The sequence below is a fragment of the Gopherus evgoodei genome, chromosome 2 (assembly GCF_007399415.2).
Source record: "Gopherus evgoodei ecotype Sinaloan lineage chromosome 2, rGopEvg1_v1.p, whole genome shotgun sequence".
Taxonomy (NCBI): Eukaryota; Metazoa; Chordata; order Testudines; family Testudinidae; genus Gopherus; species Gopherus evgoodei.
This window is the reverse complement of record NC_044323.1, coordinates 264,910,544-264,924,233: the sequence shown is the minus strand read 5'-3', so window position 1 is coordinate 264,924,233 and position 13,690 is coordinate 264,910,544. Positions and strand designations below refer to the sequence as shown.

General features: G+C 35.8%; 1 protein-coding gene across 2 annotated transcripts in view; it reads right to left on the bottom strand.

The window, feature by feature from the left end:
- Positions 1–699: 699 nt before the first annotated feature.
- EMC2 (ER membrane protein complex subunit 2) overlaps positions 700–13,690 on the bottom strand; it is a 67,899-nt gene continuing 54,908 nt past the window's right edge. The window contains exons 8-11 of one of the 2 annotated variants that reach the window (XM_030553704.1): positions 11,334–11,415; positions 10,195–10,305; positions 8,337–8,441; positions 700–1,533 (exon numbers count right to left, since the gene is read on the bottom strand). In XM_030553704.1, coding sequence (XP_030409564.1) covers positions 1,447–1,533; positions 8,337–8,441; positions 10,195–10,305; positions 11,334–11,415 — 385 coding nt within the window. In that variant the 3' untranslated portion in view covers positions 700–1,446. The remainder of the gene's footprint in view (positions 1,534–8,336; positions 8,442–10,194; positions 10,306–11,333; positions 11,416–13,690) is intronic. The other variant, XM_030553705.1, reaches the window with a different exon arrangement.

The following is a 13,690-nucleotide window of genomic DNA, read 5'->3' as shown; positions in this document are numbered from 1 at the left end:
GATGTGACCCAAATGAAGTAAACCATGTTTCTGAAATGTGAACTAGTCCATTATAATACATGCCTTTTGGCATTTAGTAGGATTGCATTAAGGCAATCTAGGGCAAAACCCACATCCCAAGGCCCCACTGCCCATACCCCACTCCTGCTTGGGGTGGAAGCATGTTTCAGAGTTAAGATGAATAAGTCAGTTCACATTTTGGAGCTATTGTTCAAAACAGCAATTTGAGCTATTGTAGGCAGACTCTGGCAGATATCAGTTACCCTCGGGTCATGTTTTCAAGCTATTTTGTGAATCCATGAGGGACAGAAACTTTTATTTATTTCTATGAAAGCTGAAAGTCTCTGATCTCATCACATGACCACATGAACTGGGGCCTTACGAAGTCTTATAGTGCCCTTGACTTAACCTTGTTCTGGGTATAGAAGAACATGAAGTTTAAAATATGAGCCGTACTATTAATTATGTTGATATCCATTATTAAAATCAAGGGTTGAAGTATTTCAGACTGGAATTTTTTAGTTGATATAATTTCCACTCTGCAGCCCGATTGCTGAAACTTCAGTAGAAGAAACATCTGCATGACTAAATTGCCATAGTTTATGAAATAACAGCAGCTTAATTCTGACTGAACCAAAGATTTGTAAACCATGAGTTGCACTGTTTTGCTCGGTAAATATCAAAACTAGTACACAATACTGTATTCACATAGCTCTTGAAGCATGAGGTGGTTTACTACTGTCCTTAATTGCACAAATAAAAAATGTGCAGGTAGATGCACCAGTCACATTGCTACATATACAAGCGGATACTTGCTCATGCATTTATACACAAAGGCTCCAGCAAAGCATTAAGCACGTGCTTATCTATAAGCATGTGAGTTATTTCCACTGAAACCTAGGGCATGATTATATTGCTTCCATTTCTATACACAAGAAAATATCTTAAAAACTTTAATATCAAATGTATTCTTGATTAAACTGTGCACAGGTACAGTAATGAATACTGCTCAGTAATTTTTTACCTTTTACCACATTTTAACTCAAGCAGTCAATTAAGATAATTTTATCTAACATATGGTATTCATCTATATGTATAAGTCTGCAGGCCCAACACATAATTGTAATTGATCATTTAACAAGTTTATTTCTACATCAGGTTATGGCTTAAAAAGCAGTCACTGTACATACAAGATCTGAAGAGACTGATGTGCAATACATTTGATTTCTTTGTTATCTTCCCGGGATAAGTTACACATTTCAGTGAGTTTTCATGTGTCTTCTTCACAGCAGCAATAAATAGACATTTTAAATTTTCATAAAAACATCCTTTAAGATAGCACGTTAACTAACAATGGAATTAGGCATTTAAAGTAACATAACTCATAGATCATTAAAGGTTGAACATGGAGTTGTAAAATCTAACATTAGACCTCTTTGTGACAGCCTAAGATTGAGTGATTTGCAGGGCTTCCAACATATCTTCCACTGCCTTCAGAGAGTATTTGGTCTCTTTCTTACTGCGACCTGCAAACTAAGGAAAAGAATAAACTCACTTTTACCAGTCATGTGACAGAAAATGCACTACACAATGCTGTGCAATAGTCTTGCACAAGCTACAGTTCTAAACGTTAATCAAAAATAACTTAACACACAGTGTACCAATTTACTGCAAAAACAAATATTTCAATAAGGTTGTACCACTTAAGGTAGCATTTACCTTAACAAGATAAAAGATAATGTATCCATTGTCTGCTTTGTGATTGTTACAAACATTTAAAAAAGCTGGTCTATTATCTGATTTAACTTAGATCATGTTCATATTTTGATAGAGGAACGATCTGCACATGATAAAAAACTAATAAGCCTCCATATTATTTACAGCACGGGAATGGAATAGTTTACTTACAAAAACATACTGTAAGGCAAGGCAGTGTCTCATAAATGTATTTCTCAGTTCAACTGTGATTGTGAGTTAGAATCTTTTATTTAATTACAATCTACCATTACAATTGTAATTCCAGATTGAATTTGAAATCAAGCCTATATTGGTAATGAAGGAATATGAAGCCATGCAAACACTACCTTTGCACATTTTAGCATTAAAATTCCATACTATACTAGTAGCCTAGCATCAGGGGCGGAGGGGGGAAGAGTTGTTGACTACCCCATGCTGATCTCAAAATGAGTTTTCTAACTGTACTGACAATTCCCATCACTCATCAGCCTGATATAAACACAACAGATTTATTGGCTATGTTGGTGCTTCAGTTAAGTGAGAAAAAAAGCCACCACCAATTTTTTTTTTTCAAACATACCCATACTAAATATTTTGGTGATAAAGAAGTACTGACTAAAATTTGCTGTTAATAAAATATCCTATTCTCTGACTAAATGTGAACATCTAAACACTCAATAAATTTACAATTTAATGATTTTTTCCTTCAAATACCACTGCTGTCCTGCATGCTTAGTCCTTGATTTATGATGTGTCTCATCTCTCTTGTAATTAATTTAATTTAGCAAACTTCTCATGACCTGTTGAGAAAGATTAAGTGATCAAGCTCAGGTAATATCACAGCAGCAGCAAGCTGCAGGAGCTGTTAACCTGCTTTTGACCCCTTAGGCTACAGTCTAACATTAGGTTTCCTTTAATTCCTAGCTGTTAGCTTTGTGTTGTTAAAAAACTAGATTTGGTATGGTAAATAAAAGGGCATTACAAATTAAATATCTAGAAGCATAAAATGTAGCTATGATCACAAATTGTTTACTGTATCCCTTAACTAAAAAATACCTCGCTTTTTCTGAAAGTGGAATGCTATTTAATTTTGCCTGTGCTAGTAGATGTAAATCCACCTTTTAAATTGTCAGATTCCCATAACTGCCCATAATAACAATACTTTAGAGGAACAGCAGAGATTGCTTTTTGCCTTTCCAGCTGATAAAGTATCTTTTGCCTGGATTTGAAGAGAACAGAAAAAAACCTCTCTTCTATGCCCGTCTTTTCCCACACAAAACAAGAACAGTCCTAATCAAATACTTGGGGAGGTCCAATTCTTTGAGAAACAGCTTCGATTTAAAAAAATTAAAAAAAAAAATTAAAAGCACATGTTATGATTCCTGTGATTCTTTCAGTAATAGCACAGAAGCCTGTGCACGATGTGGTCAAAAAGTAATGCTGCATGGTAGAAATAGTTGTGGGGTGAGGTGGGGGTGATCGGAGAAGGGAGGCAGGGGATTTCAAAATGAGCAGAATTTTACTTCTGTTTTTGCTTTAAGGACATTGAGAAGAAAATTAATATTTTATGTCAATTTAAGAAACATTACTTGTTAGTTTCATGAGTGGCTGCCTTAATGATACTGACATGCACTTTAAATTAGAACAAATAAAATAAACTCCACATCATAACAAATAGAAGCCTGAAATCTAATCACTTCAAATTTTCCTTGACGACCAATTATTTTGTCTATTCTGGCATTATACTGCAATTCAGTTGATTGAGCCGGAATCCTTTTTTTTTTTTTTTTAATCATGATTTAATTTTCTGTTTCCCAAATGGTTTGTAACGGAATCACCTCTCCAATCATAAATAACATGTGACTCACTAACACAGAGGAATTTAGCAGTGTGCCTAAGAAACATTTAACTGGAAAGTTACCATGAGTGGGATCACATTAAAGATTTTCATGAGCATTAATCAAACTTGCTTGCCTCTGCTGAAATGCCTCTACCATACGACATGCTAAACCAATTATCTAATTGGAGAGCATTAGGTAGCCATATTTTGTTTCGATGTTAAGCGACACAAAGAAAGAAGTAGTTCTTCACTTTTTGTGTGATTCATGTCGATAGTTAAATAAATGGATTTTATATACAACTGTAGGGAGCTTGCTTTGATACCACAGGTCAGAATTTCCCTAAAAAGATGTTGTGACCTCCACACAATGTAAAACCTAATCTTGATAACAAGTCTCAAGTGTTTAGTATAATAGAAATGCACTTATTCTTCAATAGTTGGTACTTTTATAAAGGCTTTCATATGATGGGTTAACAGTGTTTTTACAAACAATTAAACCCAATGCCCTGAGAAGTAATCCTGTTTTTAGTGTCAGGGTTAGAATCCAGGAGTTCTAGATACCAGACGATTCTCCCTTCCTAAATGGACATTTCTCTACTAGACCAAGCACAGTTAGAGAAGCACTAGTTAGCAGGGATGGACAAATATTGAATACCTAAATAAAAATGGATTGCTAAAAAATATCCAAGTGGAAATATTTGTACTTCTAAAAAAAATCCTAACTCCACTTTCCTTGGGAGCCTATTCCAGTCTGACAGATCTTGCATAATTTTGTTTTCCTAAATTGTTGCGTAAATTTTTATTTAATTTCATATGAGTGTTCACAAACAAAATAAACCACTTAATACAAGAAACAAAAGCAATTCAATAGTTTGAATGGAGACTCAAGCTTACAGGAAAAAACAAAGCAAAAGACTAAAATTAGGTTCCAGAAGCCAGATGAAGAAGAAGTAGGCCACTAAAGAAACATTTTTAATTATCAAAAATAGATATCCACTGAAAAAACAAAACAACTGAATATTTATCAAATAAACCTGTAATCCTAAACTTGACAAAATTGAGGAAGTTATCCAAAATGAATGGTATTGTGCATGAAACTGGTGGGAATCTAAGTTTAAAATCCACATGGAAAAGCCATCTCAAGAGCGTATATTTTGCAATAGAACTGCCAACACCTTTATACTTCTTCAGTTAAAGCATCCATATTCAGAGCCACAAATCCACATTACTTTGCCAGGCAGCCAAACCAGGATGAAGAATGCATCTAATCCCTCTGGAGTGAGAACAGACATGACTGAAGGACAAACTGAGTTGCTGACAATGCCAGCAAGTCCACATAGCACAACTCATAAACTCACTAAGATTTTTATGTCTCCGATCTCACTTTGCACAGAACTTTGGGGAATGTGGGAGAAGGGTGGAGTTTCATAGACTATTTAATTATCCAAAATGGAATCTCCTCTCATGAAAGAGGCCATAGGGACGTTAATTGGCAGAAGTGACCAAAGTTTCAGCTTTACATCCAAAATGGCAATCTTCAACACCACAACATTATGCAAGGGGTCTAATTCCATATCGACTCAGACGGGAGATGGCCACCTACTGCAACACCACCATTTCCTGTAACACCTGGATCTTCTCTGTCTTTAATATGGTGTCACTAAACCCTACCATGGTTTTGTCATACTCACATTTTAAGCAGTGTGAGATTGGGAAATGGTCCTGTCCAGCTGTATTTTTTTTTTTTTTTTGGCAAGAGGAATGTTGTTCACGCCAGTTGCTGTCCAAATTCTATTCTGAGTAGATATATGCTACAAATCGAAATCCCCCCCTGCAGTTTTAGTCAGATATGGTATTTGTCACTTTTTATCCCAAACTGCTATAGAATACATCTGAAGTATGCAATGTGTCACAAAGGAATGAAGGCACAAAGAAGTTCTGACATTTGTTTTAAATATATATTTTCGTTGTGTGAATGTGATCTGTTCTGGTAAGCATCAACTGAGAAAGGGGAGCCAATCATTTTAACCTGGCTCCAACATAACTTCACAAAAACTGTATAACTGCACCATAGGGTAAAACAAAAACAAAACAAAAAATAACCACACAAATCACATTTCCTGAGCAATAGTGAGCTGTTAAGACAGCCACATGAGAAGAACAAGAATAAGTGGCTGTGAATCAAACAACTACAAGCTTTCATTTTTACTAATAAACCTCTAGTTTTAAAGTTCCAACCTGGGACTCAAGATTCCATAGTACTAATCCTGACTATGCCACCAATTCACTAAGGCCAGCACTGTCAAAAGGGGCTTGTGACTTTGGGTATTCAAACTTGAAACACCTTAAAAGAGGCTGTTTTCCAGAAAGTGCTGAGCACCTGTCCCCCCAAATCCAGTTTTTTAAACTGGGAACTATCCTGTTGTACTTAGTTACAAGAAACCAAATGCAACTCACATTCTGCTCACCAGGTTTCTTTGGTGGATCCTGCAATTTGTGGGATGCCTATCAATATTTTACTTCAGATACATAAGGTCCAATTCAATGCATATTGAAGTCAATGGGAGTCTTACATTTTTGTGCAAATCATATATAAAAAGATAGAATGGCATTCCACATACACTGCTTATTGTCATGAAGAAATGTGCTGATGATTTACTGACATAAGGAATGAAGTGCAGTTAACCATATAAATATGGAGACATAAGCCATCCTTTTGATTATCGAGTAATTTCTTTATGGGTAAACTGTGGTTCACACCACATTGTTTCAAAGGAGAAATTATCAGTGTGCTGAGTCAGGAACCACTTGACTAACAGTGCAAAGTGGTAACAGTCTCACAGTCGACACCTGCCATTGACACTTTCCAGAGAAGCTATTCCCTACGTGCCTTCTTGCTTTAGTAAAGCTGTATGTGGTCAGGACCTGATGTCATGAAGAGAAAGCCCAATTAAATTACACAAGTGTCAGCTGCAGAACATCAATTATACCATTAAATAGCTTAAGCTAGAAAGCAGTAAGGCACTGTGAAGGTAAAACATCCTAATAAGGCATTGTGGGGGAATGAGATACCACACTCCACCCAGATACTGAGATAACAATGTACACCAGAAAGGATACCAACGCAAAGAGAAAAGTGGACTTTTCTTCACACTTAATAAAATCAATTTTGTTCGATAAAAGAGGGTGAGAGAGACCAGAAAGGCTTGTGTTGCAATACCACAACCTTATACATACAACAGCAGAGAAACTGTTACTAGGGAGGCCAGGCTTGTGACAGGCTCTCTTCTTTGTGTGTGCCATCTTCAGTGAATTTGGTATTATCTGCCTTGAATGATAGGCCTGAGTGAGTGAGCTGGTTCAATTTGTACTACACAGATAAAAATAGTCTCAGAGGAAAGACTTGTCACTATAAATGTCGTCTTCTCCACCCCATTCCCCTCTGTTTGTTACATCCACATTGTGTGATTTGTCTTAAACTAGGCTCTAAACTCGGGGAAAGGACCATTCCTTCCTGTGCGTTTGTACAACACTTAGCACAAGGAGTGCTATTCGTTATTGTGGTCATCAGTTCCTACCAAGTACAAACAATAAACAAGCTGAGTAGTTACCAAGTTCTGGACATGATTTCAGAAAGCAGAGTGGTAACAGAAATCAACATGCTAATAACTGTTTCCTATTCAAGAATTATTTTAAACCTACATACAATCTGATGTATAACCCTTTAAATCAGGGACTGGCAACCTTTGGCATGCGGCCTGCCAGGGTAAGCCCCTTGGCGGGCCGGGCTACTTCGTTTACCTGCCACGTCTGCAGGTTCGGCCGATCGTGGCTCCCACTGGCTGTGGTTTGCCGCTCCAGGCCAAGGGGGGCTGCAGGAAGTGGCAGCCAGCACATCCCTTGGTCCGTGCCGCTTCCCACAGCCCCCATTGGCCTGGGACGGTGAACCGCGGCCAGTGGGAGCCATGATCAGCCAAACCTGCAGTCGTGGCAGGTAAACAAACCGGCCCGGCCAACCAGGGTGCTTACTCTGGCGGGCCGCGTGCCAAAGATTGCCAATCCCTGCTTCAAATCATTGGAAAGACTCCCATTATCTTGAATGCATTTTGAATCTGGCCCACAAAGTTTAAGTTTGTGCAGTATATCATGTCCACTTCCTACATAAACTATGGAAAACCAGCACCAACAGTGATTTGGCACATTTTAGGATACTTATCTGGTACATTTTTAAATAATTTATTTTGATCTTTATAAACCTGAAGGGAAGGGCAAATACTAAGAACCCTTAATTAGTTTTCTTTTAGTAAATAACACAACTAAAATAGAAATTCAAAACTATTTTAATTGTCTACTGATATATCACATATGATGAAACAATCCAAAATATATACGCTCAAGTCTTGGAGATTCATATAATGCTACCCTGTGCATTCTATGTTAATACTAGGAAGAACTAATCAATAGAGACAAAAAAAATATCAGTAGGTAATACAGATTAATACAGCGTGTAAAACATCAGAGTCCTTTACACAGAAATAGAACGCATATATTTGAATCAGATCATCAGCTGGTGTGACCTGAAATCGATCAAGTCATGCTGATTTATGAAAGCTGCAAATCTGTCCTATTTTAATTTTAAAGAAGCAGAAAAGATATTAAGATATGCAGACATCTTGCCTTTTAGTAACCCATTTTATCATAACATGGAGATATGCAGTATGTCCAGGAGAAGACTTTAAAATGTAGACAATATACTGACCTGGTAAGCTCTATTGATTTGGTTAGCTGCCCAACTGGCAAACTTCATATTGTCCTTTTTCATTTTCGCACTTGCTTTAGGATTGGAAGCAATATGGCTGGCAGACTAGGATTACAAAACAAAAAATAGTAAGATTGCAAAATATATACATATACAAAAGAGGGGACCACAGGAACTGGTGGTGTGCGCCACACACAGTGCAACAGAAAGGAACGAAGAAAGAAAGTAAAATGAAACCTTGGCTCATAAACAGTCTCCAGCCTAAACTAGGACTGTTCAAAGAATTGAGAACTGATCTCACTAAAATTAAATAATTTGGGGTTCTGCTGTCCACAAGAAGGTCTCTCTCTCCTATCCCTGTGTGGGAGATAGAAAAAGAACTGGGAATATTCAATCAGTCCATTCCCATTTATGGGGTGAAATTATCACAAAAAATAGCTTTCAGTCTCCATCTGCTGGCAAGGAGGCTATAAAACCCAATGTCTTGGAATATGTCTACAAGGCAAGAAAATACCTGTTGCTGCAGTGCAGTGCAGTGACTCAGGCTAAGGGCTGTTTAATGGCAGTGGAGATGTTCAGGCTTCGTCTGAATTCTAGGATCTGGAAGGTGGGAGGGTCCCATAGCTCTGGTTGCATCCTGAGCCCAAATGTCTACACTGCAGTTAAACAGCCCCTTAGCCTAAGCCTTGAGAGCCTGAATCAGCTGGCATGGGCCAGTCGCTGGTGTCTAATTGTAGTGTAGACATACCCTTAGTATCCAGACTGACATATTAGAGATAAACAGTTTCAAGGTAGTCGTGCATGTCTGCCCTTAAAATAAATATCAATGTTGAACATAGCTTCATTAGAGAAGTTTCTATTAACGTAAAACACATACAGGATAATTTCTTGCTTGCAGAAAATTCTCAAAACTAATTATACAACTTGTGACTGCAGAAACACTGGGACACTACATACTCTTGCAGCAGCAAATCCCATCACCACTCAGTAATGAAGAAACCACAGATTTAGGAAAAAGTTTTTATTTTATTATTATTTTGGTCTCATTAATGCTTAACAATTCAGTGCTTGAATGCGCCCTAAATAGAAAGGGAAGATAGTACATATAGTATGTTTGATTCATTACCAAACGTCTAATTGACAGCTAGTGTCCACAAATTTTTTTTAAATTCCCAAGTAAAACCACATTGTTAACTTAAGGTTAAGACAGTCCTACAATAATAAATATACTGTAATTGTTAAAAAGCATATACTGTTACCATTAATAACCCAATCCCCCAAAATGCATGTCAATGGTAAGTTACGGTTAAATAAATAATAATTCTAGTACCCTCAGAGTTCACTTTATTCAGTTGCTTTTCAAAGGTGAATTACTTAAAATGTCAGCAACTCATTTACACTAGGCTTCCTCTGTTGCTACTCCCGGTGGAGTTGAACTAGTGTAGGAAACTGGGAAAATTTTTGCAAAGTTTCTGTAGTACAGACAAGGTTATAGAATAATCACACTTTTTGCAATTAAATTCCCAAACAAAAACAAAACCCCATTACAGTGCGCTAACTAGATCTCAAAGCACTTTACCAGGTTGATGTATAATGATCTCATTTGATATATGGGGAACTAAGGGCACAGAAGATGATGTGAAGGTCAGGGTAGAGCAAGAACAGAATCTAGGTCCTCCTGTGTCCCACTGATTTCAATTGGTGTAGAAGCAGGCCCTTTGCACGTTGGCTGAACAAACAGTTCTTTCCTGATAGTTAATAACTCTCATTCAAATCAGTAAAACTATTATATTAGACTAGGAAGATCACTGAATTTTAAATGACAACACACAATCAATGAGTATTCATTCAACCTCACCATGTATAGTCCAAACAAAGCTCTCATGTTTCTGTTGTTCAGTTTCAATGCTTGTGCAAAATATTTTCTTGATAGTTCAAGGTTTTCAAGCCCGCCTTGGGTATATTTAACCTGTTGAAATTATAGACTGATTAAACCTGTTTTAGTTTACTACTTTGAAAACTTGCATGTTTCATCATGCCTCAAGCACCAGAAACTACAGTAGGTAGATATTTTCTATCTATCTGAATCAAAGAGATTATAGAAACTACTCTTAAGACCATTAAGACTCATCTAAATCTTGTGTCATGTGAAACACAAAAGGTAAAGCACTAGCCTGTGAGGCTAATAATAATAATCAAATTAAAAAAAAACTTGCTCTCACTATAAAAAAAAGTCACTGCTATTTTAAAAATGTCACTCACTGACAGAATAAAGGAGAAATTAAATGAATTAATTCCCATTATTACATTAGCTAGAGAAGGAATACATATTAGATGCTGTATTCCAGAAATCTGGATTTCTGGGAACCACAAAGTGATATAAGCAGACTCTTAATTTGAACAATTATCTAATATTTAATCCATGTAAACAGAACAAATTGTATCTACTCCAACTAATAATATACCATTTTTTTTAAAATTTAAAACTGGAATCTAGTGCAAACTGCTAAATATCTTGGGCCAAATCCCGTAATTTTTTCCCAATTCTCTGTCAGGCAAGATATCCTACAAAGGAGGACTGCAAGATCTGGCCCCTTGATTGTACCAAAAGCAAAACATACTTCACAAGAAAAGCATTAATATTATGTAAAGGTTTAATTTCTCATGCATTTAGTTTTGAAACTTCATTGAAGAGCATAAACATTTCAACAAGCTTAGTTTATTTCAATAAGAATTTGAACATTCAACAAATGATGGTTTAATTCTTATTTATAATTTAGTAATAGTAGTAATCCTAGGATTTAAAAAAAAAAATCATTACTGAACGTGCAAAGTTCTATCAGGTGTTTTAAACTGATGCCCTCTCTTTGTATTTACTTAAAATCCCAAAGGTGAAACATACAAAAAAATTTTTTTTTATTTTATTTGTATTATTCCCATTAATAGCAAAACCAGAACAGCTATTCAAACACAATTGATTCTTTTGAAAATACTTACTTCAGCAAATTGCTGACAATATAAGTGGTTGTGTGGATTAGCCATCATAAGCTCCTCCAAACAGAAGGCCGCCTTCGCATAACTGAGGAACATCAAAACCAGAAAGTGACATAAAACAAACTGCTGATTTGATGTGTGTATAGGTCTTTGCTATTGTATTCTTTACAGTTCAGTATTTTTAGCCCTCCTTATTATCATTGTATATTGTGTTATTATTTCACAAAATTTATGATAATAAAACAGAATTTCTTAAAGAATTGAGGATTTATTGATTTTTTACATATATAATCATAATACCTGGCAAACTGAAATAGGTTCAGTGGAAATGATCTTATATCACTGTCAACTCATGTTTCTTTCAGAGGACTATGCATTGAAGTTATTTAAGGATTCCACACCCAACAGTGTAATGACCAGTACTGAGTATATATTATGTGTCATTTTAATAGACTTGGCGGCATACAGAAACAATTAATATAAGGTGTGAACACTTAAGACACCTACTAAGCAGTGATGGGTACCACTTTAATATACAAGACATCTTCTTTAAAGACTTTACAAAACTCAAACTGCTACAAAGCATTTGATTAATTTTAAAGACCAGCTACCATCATTTTGTTCCACAGATGAAGAAAGAATTTTAAGTTATTTGATGCTTCATAAGCCATTGAAAATTATGGAGTAAGGCTCTGATTCTGGAATCAACCCCATGCTAGGTCTACCCTTTAGGTCTCAGCCTTGCAATTAATTCCTAACACCTTAACGTGAACACCTCTAAATCGAGTATACCAGATTTCCATACAGATACAAAATACTATACAAATTTAAATGGCAATATTTATACCATTCCAAAAGAGGAAGTTACCATTCTTTTCTTTAATGAAGTCTTTAAAAAAATAATAGAGAAAAAGCTCACAAAACCATTTTGGGGGCCTTTTTGTATATTAAATATACAAACCATAAAATTTCAGTGTGGTTCAAATGATTTACACTGTTACCTGTAGAACATTCAGAATTTGGATTTAAACCACATTTTAAGACATCTTAGTTCAATGTGGTCTGAAATAGTAAGATGCCCAAACCCAGAAAACTGGGGTTTATAAAGTAAATATTGACAGATAGTTACTCTAGCTATAATAGCAAATAAACCATGTTATGGAAGTTTATAGCTGTACACTTTATATTTGTAATAGGGACTGTATTTTTAAAAATAAAAAATTTGCAGTTTTGGTCCACAATTTACTCATAATATCTTGGTATATACATTTTTCATATATTATCACGGCCCTGATTTCGGCTTACACACATATGGATGACGACTTGAAGACCCTGCACTTAGACTGTGGAGAGGGACATCATTCCTCACTAATGGATCAGATTGCAGGATTGAGTACTATTTACAGTTATTGAAGATAAGCATGTGCATAAATCTTTGCAGGATCAGGGCCGAAATCTGTAACTTTAACCAGCTTCAAAGTCAAAACAGAATTTATAACATAGCTCAGAAGGGTAGGCCGACCACAATAATTTCCTAAAAAAATTGCTTTCAGCTGTTTCTCAGCCAAGAATTTGCATTATTTCATAACCAATACTCTTGAAAACTATTTATTTGATAATGCTCATGGGCATACATTCAATGTGGTTCAATTTTTCAATGAACTCAGATAAATTCCATACATTATTGCTCAAGAAAAATTTTGAAAAAAAAGCAAAATGTCAGCAAAAAACAGGAAACTGGAGAAAGAAATAATCATGTAGCTATAGCCTTCACTATGTAACATGTATTTTTATACATTGCAATAAAAAAGTTTTCTAAGCTATTTGTTTTTCTATACAGTTGTTGGCTCATTTCCCAAAAGAAATGGAAAATCTGTGCACTAAAACTATAGATCTAGAGAGAGTCAGAAGATCTGAGTATTTCTTTTCTTTTCTATGGGAACTGGGGCTAGTTTTTCTGGCACAATGAGAATGGTCACCTTTTCCCTGAGAATCTGATTCTTTTACCACTTTCTGGAAAGGAAGGAAGGAAACAATATGATATAATTCAGGCTGGGTGATGAACTAAAGAGAAAAAAAGAACATGCCTCTGGATGGAGGTTAGAATTAATGCTGCAATATTAGAAAACTTGCACTAAGGCTTTGGGCTAATCCTCTCACACTGGGATTTCCTCCTGTCACTACAGCAATAAAAAAAAGCTAACAAAAAACATTAAATATCCAATAAGTAAGTTCCTACAACATTCAACATTCTTGACTGCACTTAGTTTTGTTCCCAGGCAACCAAATGCCCCTACTTTGGACCAATACTGTTTTTTTTTTGTTTGTTTTTTTTAAAGAACAATGGTAAATGAATAAGA